The 25823-nt window shown below is 43.9% G+C and overlaps 1 protein-coding gene across 4 annotated transcripts in view; it reads right to left on the minus strand.

The window, feature by feature from the left end:
• Positions 1–2170: 2170 nt before the first annotated feature.
• The window catches only part of LOC142582491 (uncharacterized), a 37507-nt gene continuing 13854 nt past the window's right edge, over positions 2171–25823 (minus strand). For 2 of the 4 annotated variants that reach the window (XM_075692276.1, XM_075692277.1), the window contains exons 8-9: positions 12125–12328; positions 2171–2678 (exon numbers count right to left, since the gene is read on the minus strand). In XM_075692276.1, coding sequence (XP_075548391.1) covers positions 2665–2678; positions 12125–12328 — 218 coding nt within the window. In that variant the 3' untranslated portion in view covers positions 2171–2664. Of the gene's footprint in view, positions 2679–12124; positions 12329–20162; positions 20206–25823 lie in introns of those variants that run through there. The other 2 variants (XM_075692278.1, XM_075692279.1) reach the window with 2 other exon arrangements.

Below are 25823 nucleotides of genomic sequence, written 5' to 3' on the forward strand. Positions count from 1 at the left end.
ACATGCACTAAAGTCTGGTTGAATAATATGTTAGTATGTGAGCTGACTTCTCGGTCCTCACACCTGCCAATCTCGGCTGTTTGTGCATGTAGTATACGGCCATGGTGTGCTCATCGTTGCTCAACTGGTCAGGCACTTTCACTTACGTGCCAGTGCAACCTTTGCAAGAGAACCATTTCTTTAAGTACAGAGTGATAAAACGCAGGCACATCAACCTGTTCGAATAGAACCTCTTCTGCATTCTTAAAATGCCACCAACTCATGAGAAGCCAACCATGGACCAAAGAATGGTCATCACCTTGAACTGCAAATGGGGCCTGCCAGTCTAATACAATGTTGCAGTCAGTTGCTTGTCCATACTTGACTGATACAGTTAAAGGTGCGAGATTTTCTTACAACATGACATCCTCCAGACTAACTGCTCTTGTCCATGTGTTTTTGCTTAAGAGAACCACCTCAGTTTACCATAAAACTCCAAGAATAGCATGAATATATTGGCTCACAGCCCATAAGGAGGACGTTAGCAGCAACACTACATAATATAACTTGCCTTTAGGCACATACAGGCTCTCATAAGCCTTCAACTATGGTTGCTTTTTTTGTATTTACAAACCTTTTGCATGGTTGCCAACTAACATATATGTCAGCTCAAAGGAAATGGAGGCAATGTATATGTTATCATGTAGGTGTCATTTTGTTTTTGGTGAAGGGAGTTCAGCAAGATTCCTTGACAAGTGAGGGGCATTTTGTCATACCCAGCGTGCTCCAGTGATATGTGAACCAAGCGCAGTTTAAATAAGTTTACTTGCACATGCAACTAAGATAATTTGTTGCATTGGATAAAGTTCAGTAACTCTCAACAATTTGTGCCCAGAACTCTCTGAATCTGCACGCCAAGAGCATGCCTGCAGAGCTTGGCTGCTGGCCCCACTTTGGTGTGGCTATTTGTATAGCTGCATCCTATCCTCACTCTGATTTGCTAAGTGCATTTATGTTTTATTGAACTTTTATGAAGTTCTCTTCATAACAGTTTGACTTTTGCCATAAACTTTATACCTTTCATATAATTTTCTCCTCCAACAGTTTGTGCAGCATGTTTATGCACCACATACCAGTCACAGCCACTGTGGCATGCCCATTTTGCTTTATCAGAAAAAGAGAGAGAAGAGGGTTCCTTTCCAACTTTGGAGCAGATGGGAGGTAATAAGCATAACACAATGCTATTGCCATGGTTAAATTGTCGTTCTTGTTGGGCTATCTGATCATAAAGAAATACTGGGTGGCCACAACTGCTGATGCACTGCATATTTTTAATAAACTATTGTGATAACTTTTGCCATTGAAGTTACAGGTTATTTGTTAAAATAAAAAAAAAACCCAAGATCACTTTTCATACTCGGAAGTGATTTCTTTTATCTCTCACATATAAGCTAAACAGCACATAACAGTCCCCTGACAGCATCCGATAAAAGTAAGAGGTAGCGATACCCAACTGCGACTGCTGTGATGCAGAACACCGTTCAAAACTCTCATGCTCCGTTATCTCAGAGGAGCTCACAGCTGCCCATGCGATAGGGGTATTAGTTCACTCTTAACCATATTTATTGTCATTTTTATTTTTTAAACTCCTGAAAAGTCATTCCTAACATATTCATGCAAATGCAGTACGTTAGCAAAACAATGAATACACAACTTCAGCTTAACGTTTACTTGCGTGAAATCGTCAGAACTGATGATGATTTGATCACCAGATCGTGATTGCCAGACTCGCCAATACACTTGCCTCGCCTCCTTTTACACAAACCTGCTCATTTGCTACCCACTTGAATGGCTGGCCTATTTAAATGTTTACTAGCACCAGTTAAGGTAAGAAGGGAAAAGAAATAAAAAAGTTCTATGGAGGGCAGTATATTGCAAGACTGAAGAGCACGGCCATATGATCTTTTCTATAAGAATGTGCATTTCCATGCTAATAGCCAATTGCATGTGACACAAGTGCATTTCACTCAAGACGCACTAATAATGTTCTTTTGGCTGAAGATGCCACATCGGGGATGATAGGTTCCACATACATAAAACGCTTGAAATGGTTGAACAATTGATACGGTACTATTATACAATCTATGCTGTGTCAGAGCATTTCAATTCACTCTGCACAACAGTTGATGAGTCTTGAAGCAACAGCTATTTACCACATACTACAACACTTATTGCCAACACGGTAGCTTTTGCCACAGTACTATAATCGAACGGGGGAACTTGAATATTGTAACAGCATTCTACTAAGATACAAACCAGCTAAAGCGTACATGTTAAATAAAGATCGCATTACTTATTTTCGTTATCGTAGAAAATACACCTGCATGATAGTGAAAATTGTTATCACTCAAAATATACGTTTGAAGTGATTGGTTAACAGCGGTGAAGAAACAACAGCAACACGTATATACTACAGTGCTTCTCTCGCAGCAGACACACACATCCCACAGACTGACAGTCACTTTGTCATAAATAATTAACTGGCAGTGTAGTGGAACACAACAGGCAGCTCGGATGCCTGTTCCACGAGCACCAGGGAAAGGCGTGTCAGCAAGAGTCGTGCCATGGCTCATTCGCTGCGTGGTGGCAACTGACGCAAGATTTTGCCTTTTTCCTTTCCGGCAGTCATGTAGATGGACCTGTGATGAAAAAGGAAAACCAGGGAATTATGCGTTGTGCTGTTTGTGCCATTATAAGAGGCGCATAATGGAGATTTGAAGCCAGTAGCACATATGAACAATTTAGTATTGCAATTTAGCAGAACACTGAGACAAATGCAAGTTCCTGTGCTGGTGAGCATACCTGGTAATGCTGAGCTGAAATCCGAATGCACTACAATGCTGTTCTGTGGCATAACACTTTTTTGGTATTGCTGCAATACCTTTATGCCAACAGATAAAATGCAGCCATGGGATACAATACCAAGAGCAAGGTACAACTAGGCCTAGTTGGTTCCACACCTTAAAGGAAATTATGTTTGAAGATGTACAAACAAGAAAATAAACTTGAAAGTTCTGGCTATCAAATGAAGGGAACAAAGAAACAAAAGAAGATAACAGCAACAAGACTGATGTGATCAATAAGAATGATGATTTCTCTATTGAGCAGCAGAGGTCCCCGCTATTTCATTGAGCCCTACATCACACAATGTTGCTACCAGCGCTGCTGTTCTTTAATCTGTTCAAGTTTTCCACCAATAAGAGCAATGCTAAAATATTTATGTGTATAGGCTAAAACTGTCTAATAAGAATACGAAAACTGTTGCTTTCTAGAATGCTTATGAACACATACACATGAGTGTATGCAGGAAGTTCCAGCTAACTTCAGCCAAGGTTTTAAGATATGTTGAAGCATTCTAGAAGGGCACAACCAAATGCATGTTGGCTATTGTATGGAGCAAGTGACAATATTACTGATCCAGTACCCAAGTTGCCTAACAGCTTGGGCCACCAGGTAGTGCTTGTCGTAACGCTGTCATGGTCATTCCATCATTGTCATTCCAGCTTTAACTGTCATCCGATTTTCGTCATGCAATCGTCAAGCATTTGTCGTCACACCGTCGTTGTGAGGCCTTCATGGTCATTTTATTGTCATCACTTTAGCTTTGTGATTTAACTCTTGTCATGCAATTGACATACAGGCTCTGTGAAATTTGTCGTCACACCATTTTTGTCAAACTCATTGTCATCTTATCATCCTCGTATCATGATACCATCATCGTCATACAAACGACATGCTTTTGCTGCCATCCGTTGTCTCGATACCGTTGTGGCTGTTCCAGTGTCGCCATTCGAACTTCATGAGACTGTCGTTAAGCTGTTGTCGTCATGCCATCATTGTGACACAGTTGTCGACACGCCCTTGTTGTCATGCTGCTGTCATTTTACTATCATCACCTCAGTAATGTCCTTCCATTGTCATCATACCATCTTCATCGTTTCGACATCAATCCTTAATTCTACCACAACCTTGCTGTTGTCATTCAATCATGATTACATATGTCGCCGTTGTCCTGCTACGTCATCATTGCGTCGTCAACAGACAGTTGCTAAGATGCATCTGTTGTCATACACATACAGCTTCCTACAATAATTACTAGAGGTAATGCTAGTACTCCAATCATTCAGTCACCATGGGAATGACGATTAGTACATAGATTTGTTTGATCTTCGTGCTTGTGGCTTCATTTACAATGTTTTATCGGCCCTTCATTAGCCTAAATTTCAAAGAAATAAAGCAATCTATAATTTTCTACATGCATAAGGCAACAAGACTGCAAACACTCATTATTTATGCTAATTGGAGGTGCCCAAATGGAAACATGCTTCATGTCTCAATGCGCTGGCTTGTCCACGTCCGTCAATGCCGATGCATACGTCCGGGGCGTAATGGTTTCAATATCGGGCTTATGTGCTAGAGGTTCCGTGTTCGAATCTTGCCGTTAGACAATTTTATTAATATTTATTTAATTATTTATAATGCAGTACTTTGTTGAAATTGATTAGTTTGCAAAGTCACAAAGTTGTTCACAGTCAGAAGGACCAACTTTGGGCAAACCCGTGCTGGCTAAACCACCCTGCTTGCAGCTTCTGTAGACAGCAGTGCCACATTTCCTTTGAGTAATTATTGTACGAAACTTCATGGTCACAGACGTGATGGCATCACGGTCGTTACACTGTCGTCATTTTAGCTTCTTCATCCAACCCTCAATATGCCATCATCATCATGCAGTCGTCGCAATGCTGTCATTTTACTTTCGTCATCACTTCAGTAATGTCATCCCATTGTTGCCATACAGCCTTCATAGATCCATTGACATCACTCCTTCTTTGTCATTCCACCGTAATGAAGCTGTCGACATTAAATTGTGATTAAGCGTCATTGTCATGTCATCAACCTCATTTCACTGTTGTCGGACAGTTGCTATTATGCATTCACTGTCACACCAACATTGTCACACACCATCATCATCCCATTATCATCATGTTGTCATTGTCAGACTGTCGTCGTTATGCCATCATCATTTAAGAAGCATCATCCCATTGTCCAAAAGCTGTCGTCATCATACCACCTTTGTCGTTCCATCGACGTTATTCCTTCTTCATCATTGCGTCAGCATCATGACGCCATGCTCATAGGCGGACTTGGCAAGTGAGTGTCATAGCAAAGTGGCACAATATAGGAGTACTGTATAGACTCGTGTTAGGGACGCACCTGTTTAAGGGCCACATCCCTAACTTGGCAGCCTGAAATTTCGAAAAAGAAATGACATCTAAGAAACCATTTCATTCAGTGCCCCGATGGGGTGAGCGCGCATCGCCGAATTATCGCGTGCTGTGCAGTTCTGTGTACCCCTACTAGATGGCGAGAGCTGCATGTTGACCTCTGAAGCAATCGTGTATTCGGAAATCTGGAGTGTGCAGTAGTCACCGGTTGCACTGACACCATTTTGACCAAGATTTTTAGTCCCATGTAAGAAAGAGAGAGATAGAGAAACAACTTTATTTGCCACTGCTGGGTTGGAAGTTAGGGCAGGTAGGCCTACTGTGGCTCCCAGGTGGGGGCGACGTCTTGGGCCCACGAGTCGAGTGCCAGTTGTGTTTTCTTGTCTGTTCTTGTCAACAGCTGGTTCCAACCCTCCTCGGAGGGAGCTGGCAGTAATGATTGTGGGGGAGGGTTACCCTCGTATCCCCAGAGAATGTGTGCCCAAGTGGCGAACACTCCATGGGTGGTTGCCCTTAGTACAGGCAAGGTCGTAAATCCCTGCCAGTGATTAAATAAAGCCTAGAATGACTGAGAATGGAATTGGTCTGCAGTCTGTGAAGCATGGTGGCTGTGCCTCATAATCAGGAAGTGGTTTTGGCACGTTAAATCCCATAATTTAATTTAAGCATGGTGGCTTGCACTCGGTCAAGGTTGGAGTGGGGAGGCGGGTACACGCATCTCGTCTCCTTGTAGAAGTTAGTAATTTCAGCATAGGATTTTGGGGCCTCTGCGAGAGCATCCGGGTTCGAGGGGCTGGCCTCCTGGTTAGTTAGGCCTTGGGCTAAATGGTCAACCCCTTCGTTCCCAGAGTTCCCCGCGTGAGCAAGTACCCACACTAAGCTTACAGTTCTGTCGAGAGCGCAACCGCAGAGGATGTGGGCGGCGGGGAGACAAAGCGAGTTTTTCGAGAAATTTTGGATGGCTTGTTTAGAGTCACTGAGAATCGTGCGTGTGCGGGGATCTGCGATGGCTAGCGCGATCGCGACCTCTTCAGCAGTGGTGGAGGAGTGCGCGCGCACTGTAGCGGCACTGATGAGAGTGGTGGTTGGCGTCGCTACGCAGACTACGTACGTGTTAGAGCCGTATTTCGCCACGTCCACGTACATGGCATGTTCGTCGGCGGAGTAGGTGACGTCTAAGGCTTGTACCTTCAGTTGGCAGCCAGGTAGCATATTCTTGGCCATGGGTTTGATGGCCAGCCAACTGCAGACTCCAGTTGAGAGGAGGGCAGTGGGGCCGCACCTCATTAAAATAGTGAAAAGTAAGTGCGGCCCTTACACGACTCTATACAGCATGCCACATACAGCCAAAGCAACGGAATTCTCAGAATGACTACTACCAATGTTAACTAAATTTGAGTTCAGAAATACAGTGTGTCGTGACATTGCTTGAATGCAATCACATGGCTGTCGACATCACCGTAAGATGAGTTCTGCTGTAATGTTTTACAGCGAAAGCTGTATATGACTATTTTTCCGCAGTTTTATCGGTGTCCGACAACAGAAATTGGCTTAGCGATTTATAACGAACGCATATGGGTCCAGTGCAGTGGCGCAGATGTCAAAATGCGGAACAGATTAGAACGCACGGTGCGAACAATAGCGTGACGTCAAGGCTATCACAGTATATATTGCAGTATAAAAGCAGAAGATATTGGCGCTAAAAGCAACTGCGTTATTGATGGGGCAGACACGTATAGTTCGTACACCCGAAGAACAACATGCGTACAAGGTGCGCTGGAGGGAACAGCAACGAGAATGTAAACGGCGCCAGCATGAAACGACCACCGACGAAGAATGTTCCCACGATGCTGAACGAAAACGACAATCGCGAGCCCGGGCACTTCCGAACAAGCAACGACACCAGACTCGTAATGCAGAAAAATGACAACCATTCCACTCTGTGAAGATGGGATGGAAGCGAAAGCTGACGACAGTCAAAGCTATCAATCGAAAAGCAAAGTGCTTTCACCGCGTTCCATCTTCACAGAGTGGAATGGTTGTCATTTTTTTATGCTGCTTAATTGTATAATTACTTAATTAAGTAACTTCGCAAGTATCAAGTTTGGGGCATAACTTCAAATAAGAAAGTTGCAGGGCATTCTGCGAAACATCTAATTCCTCATTTTCTAACTTCCTACTTGTTGCGTGGTTATTTTTCGTGTGTCCTAAAGAAAGCCCACGAAATATGAAAAAAAAAAGTGCATGGAACATGTTTTCTTGTGCACCGCAATTGCAGTGTTGTCTAAGATGCCCTGTATGAACAAACAGTGCATTTAGCTCGGTGTGTTGCCACTTCAAAAATGACAGGGCAGCTATACAGGCACTGGCCACCCGATTTACTTCAGCAGTGTGTTTGCCTTGCGGCGTTTGACTGAATTTCACTTTGGATTTGGCTAAATTGGTTATAAATGAGTAGTAGATAGTACTATCAAGGCAATTTTGGCAACACCGCAGGACTGGTAATTGACAAATTTTATTATTAACAGCCTAATACCTAAGCAGATGACATGGGCACGTGTTGGTTAGCAGATATACCGCAGACCCCACGGCATGGCCTCCCCAGAGCCATGCAATAGTCACTGCTTAATATCGGAGGTCACCCCAGGCTGTTTCTCAACTTCACAGGTTCTGCATCATTTCTGGAGAATGGTAATGAAGGCACTGTTTAAAACAATAGCTTTCTTTAGCTACTTTACCCGGTAATGAAGGCATCTCTATAACAATAACTTTCTTTAGCCATTTCTCCGACTTCAGATGAACGTCGGCTAATCTCGCACAATAAAAGCTGGCAGGAGAGTGAACTTGGGCTACTTGGTATATATATGCTGGCTGCTGCCTTGCCAAGCAGACAGCATGGGCCACTGGGTAGATGCCCGAATGGATAATTTGCTGCTGGCTGCTGTCCGGCTTAGCAGACAACTTGGGTCATAGGGCACCATATTTACTCGAATCTAATGCAGACCTCTTTTTCCGAAAAAAATTGGTTCAAAAATTGCCTGCACGTTAGGACCTGAGGCAAAACCAAAACTGTGTTTTGGTTTGTAGGCCGTTTTGGTTTGCAAAACCAAATCAGCCTACCATCAAAGCCATCAGATGCAGTATCACTGCCATCACAAAATGGCCACAGAGCACTGTTTTTGTACTAGAGCTTCTCTCATATTTGCAAAAGGCCCGTGCACATGTGTGAGTTGCGAAAGACACATCTGGAGACTTTTGCGAGGTCTGAGAAATTTTCGCTCAGGACGCTCGCTTCTGTTATGCGTTCGCCTAAGTATAAGGAGGACAGCGCACTTTGCTCCTGTGTAAGCAGCACTTAAACTTCTGTCCAAATGGGATCACAACAGCCGATGCCAATACAGAGTCCGTAATGGCAAAGCAGCAGTTATTTGTTGTTCGTGCTTGACATATGTGACTGTGGCACACATAGGATAAGGAATGTTGCTTCGCAGTGCGTCTTTGGTGCGCTGCCAGTGCCACAGCCACCAGCGACAGAAGGAATTCGTGCCACATGGGCATGCTATGTGTATGCACCACCAAGCCATGAACAAAAACTTAGGTAAACTGCAAATGATTACTTTACTATAAAAGGAATTCACACTAACAATGTACAGTAAAAGCTCATTAACTTGAATTCCGCGGGGATGCTATGAAAATTCAAATTAATGAAAGTCAGAGAAAAAAATCGCTCGGTTAAGGCGCGTACATAGTCTTACGTGGCGTGAGCACGCGCGCACACGCTATGTCACGTTGGCGTGAACAACGTCTGTACTTCGAAGCACTGGCGCAGCCAACGTAACCGGAAGCGGCCAGTGCGCCCGACGTCGAGATGGCTCTTGCTCCATCTGCGCGTTCGTCGCGCTGACTGGGGTGGAGAAAAAAACAAATGTCCCAGACTCGCGCGAAAAGCGAAGCATCGATTGCGATAGAATAGTAGATAGCTATACAAAGTAAGGATAATCGCTTTATCGGCTGTACAAACTTGTAAGCACTCGCTTACTAAATAAATTAACAAGCACTGTGTCACGCGCGCAGAGGTAAGCATGAACGCATCTCGCTCGATGACCGCGGAAACTCGCTGAAAAACGCTGGAGTGAGGACACGCAGCAGTAGCAGCGAGCTAATTGACATTCGTACAGCTCTCGCTTCAACGCGAACGAAATGTAGAAAGCACATCGCATATGAAGCTACTGGCACTAAGCGCACTCTGCAAGCATCACAGATTGCTTTGAAGATGAGGCCCACGCAGGCGCGCACTTTGGCCACGTGGCAGATCACTTTCAAGATGTGGCGCCCGCATGGCCGCGCCGTAAGCAGCAGCCGCCGAAGATTGTCCTCCCGTCCCTCCCTCGCCTCACCCCCCTGCCTCGCATGCGACAAGAGAGGGCACGCTCCGTCCCACCTTCCCCTCTCGCGCACGCGAGATTGAGCCGCGTTCGCCAGCTCACCCTCGCACGCTCGTACACAAAGAAGACGGCGCGCGGCGACGGTGTTATCGTCCTTGCCGCTGATCGAAAAAGCAAAGCTGCGTGACCTGCGCGACGAAGCCAGCATGCTCTCGCGCACTAGCACTCTCCCCATCCATGATAATGTGGAGTTCGAATTATCGGTGGCAGTGCAGATTTCAGTGTGAATAAACGGGATGTGTTACATATTGCTTTCAATACATTGTTGGACGGACCGCGGCGACTACTTCAAATTATCCGAAATTTCGAATTAACGAGTATTGAATTAACGAGCTTTTACTGTATCATTATTCAATGGTCAGCAGCCACTAAAGTGGCATCTACCTAAGCCCCTCACTGCACTTCGTGCCAGATCACTTCGCTCCCCTTGGAAGGAATGCTCAGTGTCTGGCCTGATGGGAAAACAGAGGTAAAATACAACTACAGCAGAAACAAAAGGGAAAAATTATATAGTAATGCAGATTAAAAAAAGCCCATCCAAGACGTGACTCGAACTATAGACATCCCGGTCATGAACGCAGTGCTTTCCTGCAGTGCCACGAATTACTAACGGAGAGAAGGCTCATTGTGGAGTATTTATTTGCTGTCGCCTAGTACAGCTCGCATTGAGAAAGTTTGCCTTCCTCCGTGGTACAGCAGTACCTAGAAGAAAGATTCCGTGAAGCGAAAGTCCCTAGATATCCATCCCAACTCACATATGTGCAAGACGTTCACACCAATATGAAAAGGAAGGTCTCCAGTGTTCGTGAAGGTTGCTGTTGTTTCATTTTGTGCTCTTTGCTAGAGTGGTATTTTTGGTCAAAAGATTTCAGGAATACAATCACTCTCGTGAGATTTTGCATGACTCGGCCCCAGATGCCCCAGCGTTTCTGGTGCCATGCCAAGATTGCTATCAGTGCACAGCGCAAGGAACTCTGTCAGACGCGTGCTTTGACAAGTCCAATGCAGAGACTTGCGAAAGTAATAGTAGCATCTCTAAAAGTGACCGCTCAAGAATACCTCCCCAGCTTGCTTGGTGTGTGTGGACATCAAAGTGCAAATGACGACGCAGCGCTTTCATTATGAAAGTTTATTTTAAAAATATTCTTGCATGCTAAGGTAAATACTGCATGTCTCATATTTTTTTAATCACAAATGTGGCAGTTATGTTTTACTTTTATGAATCAGCAGCATGTTAGATTCAGGTAAATATGGTATGTGCCACTCAGTACGTGCCATTGGGTATGTGCCAGAACAGACAACTTTGGCATCGTGTATGTCGGCACTTCCTATGCTGCGATTCATTCCAAGAGATGATGCAGCAGCACAGCAGACAACCGAGCGAGCCAGAGCGAGTGTCAAAACATCACATCATAATGTCCTGCTCCCACCCGACTACTTTCTGCATCATGACATCACGACAAAGTGAAAAACAAGAACAAAACTGGCTGTAGGAAAGCTATTATATTAATTATTTAGGGTGCTCTGAGGCTTGCCAGTATCTTTTCTAGGGTTTGGAGGTCTGTGACCATTATCTAATGCAAGAAATGAAGAGTCGAACATATCATGTTAATACGCCTTCAAGAAGTGTTTTTAAACCGAGTGCTTTACTAACCACGCCGAACCAAGTTTTGCCATCACCAGCAATTTGACCTTAATTTGACCACAGCTGCGCCGTAGCCTTGGCAACACATCATGTGACTTGCCGCACAAAGCTCGGTGGTGGCAGCTTGGCGCATGCTCTCTTCACAGCTGGGTCGCCGCCTGACCACACCATGCGTCTGGCTAAGAGGAGTGCCGCACTTGCATAGTCAGTGCAAGCTTGGCCATGGATGAGAGCGAGGCCAGGCCGTCTTCTCTAACATTGCGCGGGAGCGGGAGGCTTTGAGTCCTTGTCTGACCACCCCACAGATACTGCCCGGCGAGCTGCTTCATTCGAGAGGGTTCGGAATGCAACAGGTGCCACACCGTCGAGATCAATATAGCGACCGCGTTTGTGCCCCGTCTGTTTGCGCTTCAATGCTGCGCATGTTTCCAGCGTCTCTTTGCATGTCTAGCACTTGTGCTTTCCCTGTGGCACAACAGCTGTCGCAGCGTCGAACGATGTGTGTTCTACCTAAGCCTAATCACAGTCACGTCTAGCCACTGACCTAGGCACAGCCATCGTACCTGGCTTAACGATGATTGTATATCTGAGTACAATAATTACAGCTAAGTCAAAGGTTAACCAAGTGAAACCAACACTTGACCAGGCAAACAAACCAAGCTTTCGCTTTGCATATCCAGGGTTAGCTTAGCTAAGCCACTGCCAATATTTTTGTACTTATAAGCCATGTAAACTCTGTAAATGATTGCTAAGTGACCAGCCAGTCTTACCATTACCTTTAGCAGCAGGGGCAGTCTTGTTTATGCGGCACTTCATGACCACAGTCCTAAAGGAGATGTCTGTTTCCTTGTGCTTCGAAGAGAAGTGGTTCACCAAGGAAGGTTTGTTGAGACAGCTGTAGGAACACTGGCTGCAGAACAACTCGGACACCACTGTGTGCTGTGGCGACTCAACCTTGGAAGTCCCTGAAGCATCTGCAAGAGCAAAGTCCACACACTGACGCATGTCACAATTTCAGTTCGACATCCATTTGAGCAATCCACATAGCCCGGCCCCAGCCCCAGCCCAAGCTTCAGAAAAGGCTCAAATGTCTTCCTGTCACATTTCAGACTGTATTCACTGCAAGCTGCTGCTGTCGCCACGAAGCTGACAAGTATCTGATAGTTGCTGCAGCTACCCTGCTGCTTATTAAAATTCCAGGAACGTCACCTGTTGGCAACACCTACTCAAAGACAAAACACAGCGACACTGTCACCATTTGAGTGATCCACATAGCCCAGCCCCAGCCCAAACCGCAGGAAAGGCTCAAACGTCTATCAGATTTCAGATATGTAATGCTCATTTTTATATTGTTACCGCAGCTGAAAAGGGCCCTTGCAGATCGCTTATCTGGTATTCACTATGCCGCCAAATACAGAACTTGAAAAAGAGATTAAGTCCCTAAAGACGCCACCTCAAGAGCTAGCAGACGAGCTTCGAAGAGCACTTGCTTTCAGTGAGAAAAAAGCATTATCTCATAAAAAGGAAATTCTGGAAACTTAAAGCAGTCTAACATTTTTGAGCAATGAGTATGACAGCATTAAAGCTGAACAAAATGCTATACTTGCTGAGAGCAATGTTCTGAATAAAGAAAATGAGGAATTGAAAAAATTGAATGCCGTCCTCACAAAAGAAATCACTCAATTAGAACAATATTCGCGCATGAACGATGTTGAGATATGCTGCACACCAAACACTACAGACGAAAACCTTGTGCAACTAGTAGTTGACGTAGGCACAAAAATAAATGCCCTATAGCCCCTTCAGACACTGATACCGTTCACAGAGTGCCCACTACTAATAACGTGAGAGCAAATAACATAATTGTTCAATTTGTCTCAAGAGACAAAAAGAACGATTTCCAGGGAAGAGCCAAAAAAGCTCGGTTGACTGCGAAAGATCTTGGCGAAACCAAAGATGAGCCAAGTATTTTTTTAACAACCACTTAAGTCCGCGAAGCAAAGCACTCTTCTGTGAAGCATTGAAACTGAAGAAAAGCAAACAATGACAGTTCCTGTGGATGGAACAATGTGTCACAAAAGCCAGAAAAACCATGACCAGTGCTGTCCACAAGATAAGACCACCAGATGAGTCGCATGTCAACACATAAGGTTAAGCTTCAACAACAGACGGAAGGAGAAAGAAAGATGGCGTTCGAACTCCTTGAACCACGAACATTTAGTAATCAGTCACCTATATCATCTGATTCATCATTACTCCATCTGAACATAAGGAGCCTCCAGAAACATTACGACGCATTTGTGGACCTTTGTGCAACACTACACCACACACGTTTTACTCCATTGCTTTATCAGAAGCTTGGTTACCTGAAAACATGTGTCAAACATATCCACTCCCTGGATATTACCTGGAGCTCGTTTGTAGGCAAAGCTATCAAGTACTACAAGTAACGAAACTGTACATGGAGGTGTAGCTCTTTATGTAAGAAACAACGTAGTATACAGAGTTTTTAAATCTAGATGGTGCAAAGTACTCATTATCAAAATACCACCACATAGCAAAAATTATTCCAGTATTTAAAAAGGGTGACCGCTCCTACATTTCTAATTATCGCCCTATTGCTATACTTCCTTTCTGTAGCAAGGTTATCGAAACGCACTTAAGGGGGGATGAGGGTCTTGAAAACTTTTTTTTTATTTCTTAACATATCTTTCTGAAAATTGGCATGCAGATATATCTTTGAATGCTGACCCCAAATATATATTCAGATTTCATATATCTCATCTAGAAATGAAGATATTGCAAAATAATTTATCCCACAGAGGTCTTTTCTTACGGGCCATTATGATAATTTCTTAATTAAAAAAACTAGTTTTAAAGAATAGCTGTCATTTTCAAGGGCCCACTGCACATCCTAAAGCTAAAGAAATTTTTAAAAAGTCGTCATATAGGTCATGAATGAATAACAAAGTAGGAAGAAAAAAACAATGTGGGAGTAATTAGCTTACATCTGACTTAATTGCTAGTCTATTGGGTTTAATGAAAAATGGAAAGCTTTAGGATGTAGCTGAGGTCTTACTGAAAAAAATGATACCTAATTCAATAAAATCAGTTGATGCAAACATTATGAAAAGTTCTGTAAGGCAAAGGCATTTGATCGAAAAAGCAAAGCTGAGAAAATTGCATTCAAAGTTTTGCTGACTCTACCACTTTTGTTTACCTATCACATGGAAAAATTTAATGCTTTAGCATGCAGCCCAGTCATTACTGAACACAATAACACCAAACTCACAGAAATCTGTTCATGTAAAGATTGTGAAAACTTCTGTATTGCATTGGCACTTGACAAAAAAAAGCTCAGAAAGTCACTTGCTATTTTCTTTGAATCTGCCACACATTCACAAAAGTCCTGGGCAGTAGTGCTGGGTTCTGTCAGGCATGTGCTTCTTGGCCATCCTCTTCTTCATCTTTTCAGCATTGGTGTGACTTTTATTAGACCTGCAGAGCCTCTGTTTATCTTTTTCAAGGCTCCTACGAATGAGGTAGCTCCCAGGACTGTAACCAAGCTGTGCTGCAACAGCTCTGCTGGTTCTCTCACTGCTCTCTCTCACTGCACTTTGCGAGTTGGAGAGTGGCCATCCCACACTTGCTGCAGCTTGAGGACGCAAACAGCTTCTTTAGCACAGAGAGATCAACGATGATGTACTCTGTGCCGCGATCGTCGTCTTCACTTCCAGTGCCGACGTTCATTAGCTCGAACTTGCGGAAAGTCGCGGAATTCTTTGCCAATGAAGTTTTAATGTTGTCTGCGTATTTTTTCGCGCCCCGCGCACTTCGCCTCCGTGAAAAACACCATGTCGAAGCGTTGAGCACGCGAGCTCGGTTCAGCCGCGTCCGTCGGCACCGAAGCGGCGTGCGGAAACGCCGAAGTCGACGTTAGGCTTCGGTCAGCCGGCTCGGCCGCTTCCGACGACACGGAATCCGAAGCAACTTGCAGCGTCTCAAAAGTTGGTATTTTCGACGGGCTTAGTCCAGGCGCATCCACCGGCACTGCAGAGACTTGCGGTAACACCGAAGTTGACACCGATCGGCACTGTCCAGCCGCGTCCACCGGCGAAGCTAGCGTCGATGGGGTTTGTTCAGCCGCGTCCTCCGGCGAAGCTGTTGTTGGCGAGCTCAGTCCGGCCGCATCCACCAAGGGCACAGCAGCTTGCGGCATCACCGAAGCTGTAGTTGTCGACGATGTAGCGCTCATCTTATTGCATGCGCGTGTCTTTTTGCTGACTGCTTTTCGCGTGCTTGCTTTCAAGCGCGCGTCTCGCGCCATCGTGACACGCGGAACAAAGACACCAGGCACGCAAAAGCAAGAAATTTGTGGTTAAAAGAAGCGACTCAATAGCCAAAATATCTACAAGAACGATAAAGAGAAAGGCAGAACGAAAAATACTAGGAAAGAAAGAGGAGCGCGAAAAATGACGTGCGTGCAGGCGAGAGCAGACGACGCGAAGGAGTCGAACAACGCGGCCGCCGAAGCATGCGTCACGGCCAATCAGAGGGCTGCCCTCGAGGAGGCGCCCGTTTCACCCAATCAGCGGCTGTCTCGCGACGATTTCCCGCTTGAGAACGGGTGCCGATCGCTCCGCTGCACGAGAGTCTACAGCGTGCCGAGGGGCGCCAGAATGGAGAGCGGGAAACCAGCTTTCAAACGAGACCAAGATGGCGCCGATCGGTTCGCGTCGCGCGGAGCTACGGCAGCTTGAAAATGAGGCAAACATTCGCGCTTGGCGTTCAATTTCCGCTCACCGACGTTTCTAAATTGCCGTTTTTTTTATACTTCGAGTAGGAATTGAGCCATAATATTTTGTAGAGACATAGTTGGGACATTAAAGACTTCAAAAACGCAATTTTTGAAAATTGCCATTTTTGACCATTTTTCGCGATTTCAAGACCCGCGTCCCCCCTTAACCAAATACAGTCGACTCCCGTTAATACGAAGATCACGTGGACCGCAAAAAGCTTCGAATTAAACGAACTTCCAATAAAGCACAAAACACAAAAAACAGCACTTTATTTGTGGCGAAATAGAGTATTTTCTCTAAGAAAAATAGTCGGTCATCTTGCTTTGCTTCTTCTTGCCGAATCGCGCTGCTGAAAGCAAGTTCTGCAGGCTGTAGATGTGGCAGAACGTTTCTTCCGCGTTACCTTCAGCGGCAAAGAAGCGCTCCGCGAGAGCAAGGCCCGCAGCTACATCGGCAGCCTTAGGTTGCGGCTCGCCTTCAACGTCATCGTCGCTTTCCTGGGTCGCTTCCTGGGGCCGAATAATCTCTACAATTTCGCTATCCGTCAGCGCACTGCACGTTTCGACCGCCTTGTCTACGGCGACGTAATCTTCAAAATTGACGTCCCCGAGAGCATCACCAAAATCAGTGCCGTCAAGCTCACTTGTTGACGCTTCCTCCGCTGAAATTTCAGAGGCATCCTCCGAAGAAGCTGCCGCAAAACCGCAAGCGCTGAAGCAGTTTGCGATTATTTCTTGCTTCACACGATCCCATGCTTGCGCCAACATGTGGATGGCACTAAGCAGGCTCACCTCGTACTTTGTGGAGCTATCCATACACAAAATCATGCGCTCGAGGAGGTGCCGCCTGTAGAGGACTTTAACATTCTTGATAATGCCTTGGTCCATTGGCTGCAAAACAGCCGTTGTGTTTGCAGGCAAAAATGTGAGGCGTATTGCACTCAAGGCTGGCACATTCACGTGAGCACTGCAGTGATCGACAAGGAACAACACCTTGCGGTCCGAAGCAGCAAACTTGCGGTCCAATTTGCTTATCCAGCTCTTGAAGATTTCGGCCGTCATCCACGCTTTTTTGTTCGCCTCATAGTCAACAGGCAGCGTCTTCACGCCTTTAAAACATCTCGGCTTCGCGGCTTTCGCGATCACAAGTAACCGACATCTTTCCGTGCCAGTCATGTTTGCCGCGATCAGCACCGACACTCTCTCCTTGCTGCGTTTGCCCCCAGCACAGTCGTCGTCCTTGAATGTCAGGGTCTTCTCTGGTAGAAGCCAATAGAAGAGTGCAGTCTCATCTGCATTGAAAATGTCTTCCGGTCTGTATTCGGCGAGATATTCACGCAGCTTTCCGTCCTTCCACGTGGCACATGTTTCCTGGTTAACGGATGCCTTTTCACCACACACGCTCTTGAAAACCAGGTCATGGCAATCTTTAAAGCGCGTCAGCCATCCATCTGACGAAACGAAGTCATCGATCCCCAACATTGCTGCAAGCGTTCGGGCTTTCATCGCAACGATGTCTCCGCTGAGAGGAAGTTTGTTGCTCCTGGCCTCCCTAATCCAAACCAGCAGAGCCTTCTCCAACTCTGGGTAAGCGCCGGTGTGCATTCGCTTCCGAGAAGTCTTGAACTTGTCGTTCTCAAATGCATCCATTATTGTGCGCTTGTTCTTGATGTAGTTTGAGAGCGAGTTCGGCTTGATCCCGTACTTCCGCGCTATGTCTTGTTTGTCGGCACCTCCCTTCTCAACTTCCTTCAAAACCTCAACTTTCGTTGCCAGGTCGAGCGTGCGATAAGAGCCACGGTTTGCCATGGTTATAAACTGCGCGACTAGGTACCCCGTGGAACAACCTAGCCTACGAGCTTCCCGCACAAAGGCGCTCGACCAACAAACGCCTCGACATACGCTGCGCATGCTGCAAGACTAATCTCGCACAATCTCGCCACTGCCAGTATGCAGCGCTGCGTGCACCTATGGCACCCGCGTGGCCTCCGCGATCAGCTCCGGCCACGCGCGGCAGCCGCGCGTGGCCTCCAGTGGAAGCCGCTTCGCCTCCCGCCGGAGTTGATCGCGGAGGCCACGGCAGCCGTAGCAATGAATAATCGCGCCGCTCCAAGAAGGATGGGGTTGCGGGCGGCTGCGGTGGCGGTGACACCAACGCGGAGCATGGAACTGTTGCAACACTTCAAAAATTGCACATTCTACCAAAGAATGACGGTCACCTCGAGGATCCCGGCTGAAAATTAACTTCCAATTAAACAATATTACTGGATGAGGACTTCGAATTATCGAGCGATTTCTTCTATAGGATTACATGCAAAACTGACGGGACCAGCACTTCACTTCTAATTAACCGAAAATTCCAATTAAGCAGCTTCGAATTATCGGGAGTCGACTGTACTTCTCAAAATTTAACATCCTTTCGCCAAATCAATTTGGCTTCAGGGTAGGATCCTTGAATGACTGTGCTATACTTTCTTTCACGGATAAAATAAAAAGCGCGATAGATGCCGGTTTCTGTGCAGGATCAGCCTTACCGATCTATCCAAAGCATTTGAATCCATTAACCACGCCATCTTACTTGCTAAACAACGGGCAGTAGGCGTCGATGGCCCAGCATTAGCACTTATAAAAAGTTACCTAACAGATAGAAACAAGCTGTGTATTTTATTTCCTCACTTTCTAATTTCAAAATAACCAATAAAGGGGTCCCGCAGGGGTCTACACTTGGTCCACTACTATTTCTGCTTTATATAAATGATTTACCCGAAACTGATGCCTTCCTTTACGCTGACGACACTATTTTACTTGCAACCGATATTTCACTACCTTCTCTGACTACTAAGCTAAACAGTGATCTGAAAAATAATTTAACATGGAGCCAGCTTAACTCGCTAAGAATAAATCGTACCAAAACATCTTTTATGCTTTTTCATTCGAATCATAGGACACCAGAATTCATTCCCACTGTCAACCTAAACTCTCTTGACATCAGTGCAGTTAACGAATGCTCATTTCTTGGAATAATTCTTGACTCAAACTTAAAATTTATGAAGCATATCACCTATTTGAAGTGCAAAATTTCTCCCGGTATTAGAATTTTACATAAATCTACATATTATTTTAGCAAACCAACATTGCTAACCTTGTATTATTATTTTATTCACAGCCATCTCCATTATTGCATTACAGCATGGGGCAACACATATCCAACTCATACCGCACCACTATACAGCATTTGCAGAATCAAGCTATCCGGATATTGTCGTTCAGCTCATTCTACTGCAGTGCTTCTGATATGCTTCACAACCACAGAATACTTTCAGTAAAAGATCTTGTTAATTATAAATTAGCCGTAATGTTACTTAAGGTAACATGTAATCCTCCCCCAGTAAATATATTTTCTGAGGCTACTTTGGTTAACTTGAACAGCATAAGATTTGCAGCTAACAACAATTTCTTATTGCCACTAATACATACTAATTATGGAAAACTATCTGGATATTTCGCAGCAGTATCTACTTGGAACAGCCTCCCACTAGATGTCAAGCGCTCTTTGTCTTTAGGTTTCTTAAAAAAAACATTATTCACTTTTCTGCTAAATAGCCAAAATAATCCACATATCTCAACTATTCACTTCACTCTTGCTCATTTCCTTTCTGTTTTTCCTTTTCTTTATTTCTTTTTTCATTTGTAGCCTTTATAAATATTTTTGGTTCGTTATGTTACGAACACGTTAAACTACTGCTTCAATTCTACGACTAGCTGTTGACTTCATATTATTTTGCAGTTTGTACTACATTTACTTTGTATAATTTTACACTTAGTGACGACTGTATTACCGTTCTTTGCTGCGTATTGGCACAAATGCATACATTTTCTGACAGGAGGTCCCATTTCAGCCACATGCTCTGGGACCTCCTTCTGTATACTTGTGTAAGCATGTATATCCACTTATTAAAGAAATAAACTGAAACTAAAACTTAAAAAATAAGCAGCCAGAAGCTTTGTACCTCACAAAAAAAATTCACATTGGTAGGCGTCATCTACAGGTCACTGCAAAACAACAAAAATGAGTTTGTATCTCAATTAGATAAGTGGCTTGATAACAACAGTAACAATACTACTCAGATTATTATATCGGGTGATATCAACATTGACGTTAATCAAACGGACATAACTACAGACTTAATAACAAGCTACGGATTACAACAAGTAATCAGATTAGCAACACGCATTACTAACTCAAGACAGAGCACATTGGATCACATAATCGCAAACATATCGGAGACCAATTTTACAAGTGGAACATTAGCATCTGACATTGCTGATCACCTTCCTATTTTTGCGACTATCACATCCAATAGCCACTTATGTACTCAGCAAAAGCATATAACATACAAATATGACATCATTTTTGATGCCCTTATGAAAGAAAATTGGCCCTCTGTATATTCGGTAGGCACAATTGACAACAAATATGAACAATTCATGAAAATATTTAACAGATGTAAAATACTAGGTGAGTGTGTTTCAACGGCATCCAGGAGAAGCCCAAAGCGAGAACCGTGGCTAAGAGCCGGTATTCTGAAGTCAATACATCACAAAGGCAACGTATAGGAAACTAAAGCAAAAACCATACGTCACTTTAAAAAACAAGTATAGAACATACAAGAAAAAGCTTGAAAGTCTAATCACGGTTGCTAAGCGAAATTATTTTCACGCTAAAATTAAACAAGCACATGGTGTCTAAAAAGCTACATGGAAAGTGATAAATACCGCCCTAGACACGTGCAACACAAACAGTATATGTGGAATCCTTGTAAATGACATAATAGTAAGTGATCCTTCTATTCTTGCTGAAAGCTCCAGCAGTTACTTCACTACAATGACCAATAATTTAATTGTAGATAACTCACATACATCACGATCAGACAGTCACAATAACTAACCCTTCTAGTTCTCTCTTAAGCCTATTGACCTTCATGAAGTCAACAACATACTTCTCTTTTTAAGAAATGCTTCATCAAACAGTCTAGACTTGGTACCTGTATCACTGCTAAAACACTGTTTGATTATTATACGTGAACCCCTATCACATATGATCAACAAAATGTTCGTTTCAGGGTCGTTCCCGACACTACTAAAAATTTCCAAAGTTGTGCAAATGTTTAAGAAAGGGGATAAGATGAATATGTCCAATTACTGACCAATATCCGTATTGTCCCCGTTTTCTAAGGTTTTTGAAAAAGTAGTGCTAGCCTGTCTAGATAAGTTTTTCACAGCGCACAATGTTTGTGCCAAAGAGTAATGCAGATATATAAAAAGAAAGTCGACTGAGACAACATTAATTAGCATTGTGGAAATAACTAAAATAAACTTGGAAAGAAAATGATCAACCATGGGTATGTATCTCCATGGACCTAAACAAGCCTTTTAACCTTGCGAACCACAACATATTACTCAAAAAACTTGGAAAATATGGTATTTGTGGACCACTCTTCAGCCTAATTAGCACATATTTGAAAAACCGGCAGTAGTACATAGTGGTTCATATTTGTATGTTGTCATCCCAAATTATAACTAACAGTGGAATTCCCCAGGGATCCATATTAGGCACTTTTCCAGCATACATCAACAATTTACTAGACTATCTCTCAGAAGACTGCATTGTATACACAGACAATGCCAATATTTTCTTGACCACTGGTACGGAAACATATATACAGAAAAGGTAATGATGTCCAGCTAAAACTAACTGCCTTAAATATGTCTTCTGGCAAACACAAAGAAAAGTAACTATATAGTTTTCGCTGCAAAAAACACCTGACTAATGAACACTATATAATTAAACTTCAACAACTCTCCTTTACAAAGGGTTGCCAAGCCAAAATTTTTAGGCATCTACCTCGACAGTCAACTAAAGTGGCATAAACATATCCATGAAACTACACTAACCATCTATAAAAAAATTCCAATACTGTATAAACTATGTTACATTTTTCCTTTGACCACACTCTGTACTCTTTGTCAGTTTTATACACTCCCATATTACGTATGCTCTTACAATATACGGACTTGCGTACCCCACTGCTTTATTGCCAATTATTGCAGCACAAAATGCAGCGCTTCGGGCTATTTCTCTTCCTAAAAAGATCGAATTCAATCACATTCGCATACCCATTACTTAATATACTACCCATGACACGTTGCATTGATTACCCCATTCTTGTTTTGCTCCACAAGATCATGCAAAAAATTATACTATATCCTTCTGGAAAAATTATAGAAATACCACCTACCCATTATAATCAGTCACCTCAAAAACTCTAACCATTCCAAAATCTTGCACTAACTATAGATCATTTACATTCTCGCATACTGCATCGCAGCTCTAGAATAAATTACCAACAGATCTAAGAGCACAACAGCCATTTATCAGCTACAAAACTAACCTTCACTTTTTTGCTCGCATCACTTGCTGAATGAGTATGTACCATATTTGTACTGTCTCACATATAGCTCTTTTCTCACGAGCTCTAGTACTTATATAACAGTATATAACCTAGGGGGCCCTTCAAAACTTCTATGAGAGTTATAGGGCCCCACCTTTACACCATACCCAACATGCTAATCTTCATTTGATCAAATAAAAGAACTTGAATTTAACCCTCTCCATATAGAAGATGACCTCAGCTTGTCAAGCACATACTTGCAAAAAGACGGATGACAAGTCCTACTCATCCAGAGCTATCTTATTTTTCATGCTGCCCTCAGGACAATTTCAGCTTGTCATTAGCTCAGGGCCCGTTGTGAACAGTACCAGACGGTGCAAAGATCCTGTTAGTGGTGAAATGCACCAGTGTGTAGCGAAGCCCACCTTCATAACGGCATAAAATGTTTTTCTAATAAACGTCTTTCTGACACTAACTTTTCGCTTGGTTTTGCTTTATATGATCAATATAATTTTTTTCACAAGGAAGAAAAGGTTCCAACTCTTTTGCAAGCTTTCTTTCATTTTTTTGCCATCCTTTAAGGGTTAAAGTGAACCTTGCTCCTTACAACCATATTACTTATTTTCCATTACGAATTGATGCAGCTTGCAGCTCTCATACATATTGATGTGCTGAATTTAACCCTTTGAAGGTTTTTGCCATATATTTGCCATATATGTACGGCGGTGGTTTTCTGTCCCACAAGGTCTTTGCCGTACGGGTGCAGTTTCGACCCACCGTCTGAAATTTCACGCCATAATGACGATGCGTGCTCACTGGGAAGTGCTGCCACCTCTTAGGACTTACAAGAAGTGTTTGAAATTTGTGCTACCTCCTTGCGGAGATAAACAGAACTGATTTGTAGCTTCAGCGCATCGCACAGACTGCAACAACACCCCTTTTGCGGTTCTGGTTTCGCCGTGTGATCGCAATGGAGGCCCGCGAAACGTGATTTTTCTCTTTGTCGGCACTCCCTTGGACGGGCGGCAGACGTTGATTTCTACGTTTATTGGCACTGCTCTTAGCTTGTTTATCACCGCCGCTCGCGAGGTATTCTCGCTCTCTGCAGCAACGCGCTTACGCGAGAGGGTGCCTCAGACCTCTGCCCAAGGCAGCCGCACGCAGAGATGTCATGTGTGTGCCAACACAACTCGTCGCTCCAAGAGGAGAACAGACACGCGTTTTAGGTGTGCAGACTGCGATAAGGCGCGGTGCGTAGACCCGTGTTTCAAGGAGTACCACACTCTGAAATACTATTGAACATTTTGCAGTTCTGAGTGATGCCGACACCAAAATACTGTTCCTAAATTTTTTTTTTTACTATTTATTCCAGACTTTATACATATTGTACGTTCAAGATCCACAATAAAGTAATTTGACCACCTGGGAAAGTTTTGTTCAAAATAATTCAACCCTCAAAGGATTAAATATGGGTTCACTTTTATTTTACACTATGCTGTTCTTAAGCAGGATCCCCACAGTACCTATCTTCATATCAAGTAAACACACTGGAGTGCAATGCCTTTAAAGGAACTTATTCCTGAAGAAATTTTTCAAATATTAACAGCGACAGCACAATGTTTACTTTCCCCATTCCCCCTCAACTTACCGATTCCTCTTAAATGGAGCAGCGTGAATAGACGTGCCCCACTTACCGCACCTTTCTTTTTTTTCTTCTTCATTTTGCATATGCTTAAGGTAATCTTTCTGGATAGGCATCTGAAAAAGATGCCTGAGGACAACAACAGAGCAGTGACAGAGTGGACGAGTGCCTTAATGACCGCCGCTTCAGTTTCCTAGATCTGGGAAGAGTGTGCATGAATGTGCAAGCTTCTGTTCACAAGTAATTCATGGTCATGAACAATTGCCCAATGGCCGGTGCCTATGGATATTACGCTAGCTGTAACGTCATTGCCAATGTATGGAAAAGCAGGGGCCTGAAAAGCCATGGGACAAAGCAAGCAAGCTATCGTGAAAGAATGTGGACGGGCTTCCTGCTGCATGTGACAAAGTAATATTTAGCCTACATGTTCATGGCAGCACTGTCTACAGATTGGTAGGGTTTTCTTGCTACATACAAGAAGAGTTTCAGTGTCCACCTAAAAAGAATGCACAAATAAACAAGTTATAACACCAGTGCCCACATATATGGAATCATTCAAAACTTGGCCTCAGCACCTATATGTGTGGTCTTCTGAAGTATGTTTACAGTCACGGAGACAAGATTGTGGACTGCACAACCAGTAATCCGCCTCTTTCATGGCGCAACGGCGCATGCGCCCTGCCCTAGCGGATTAGTCACAAAACATTTTGGAAGGGTCGTGCACGTGGCCGCGCGCTGGGAAGTCCCCCGAATAAAAAAAGCGCTCGGATGCGCGTTGCTGCAAACACTTCTGCCGTGTACCGCGTTGAAACTCTACTGGCAGCTCGACGTCGGCACGGTGCCGAGAACGTGCGTAGCATAAGACTGCAACTCCACTTTAAAAGAGAAGGCGGCCAGGGCATCGTCCGAGTTGTCCGGACTGCACCATTACCGCCTTTCATGAATGGCTCGCTAATTTAACGAAAAACCCATGCATTACACTTGGGCAACACTTAAGTACATCATGCTGCTGATGCTCGAAATGCAATTCAATAGACAAACTCACTGTTTCTTTTCCCGTACATTTCAGCAAATGTACAAAACATTTTGCTGGTGTGAGTACGTGCCTAAAACGTGACGTTCAAGGTAATGGGGCAATGTGCTGCTGCAATAGCGGAACTGCGCAATATCGGAAGCCATGCAAAACCTTATGCATAAGCAGGACTCTGTTATAGTGCCATGAAACTAGACACTGCTTAAAGAAATGCAGGGTGAATGAGACATTTAGGAGCACAGCTTTGGGTGGCCACAGAATTAACACTCATTCTATCTTTCTAGGCACTCAACATGATATTGACACCAGCTATAACAGAAAGTTTTTGCAGATCAAAATTAATGCAATTGTGACAGGAACCCATCGTTTGAATTATAACAGCCAGTTGAAATTGTAGATTTCATTGTACTTATACAACATCATGCTTGCCCATCTACATGACGCAAGCTTATGCCTACCAGCACAGGTTCCTGTTATCTTTATCTTTACTGACAATGTTTATACGAGCAGGTAGACTACAGACTACAGGGTCAAACACTGCCGA

Source organism: Dermacentor variabilis, chromosome 5 (assembly GCF_050947875.1).
Source record: "Dermacentor variabilis isolate Ectoservices chromosome 5, ASM5094787v1, whole genome shotgun sequence".
Classification (NCBI taxonomy): domain Eukaryota; kingdom Metazoa; phylum Arthropoda; class Arachnida; order Ixodida; family Ixodidae; genus Dermacentor; species Dermacentor variabilis.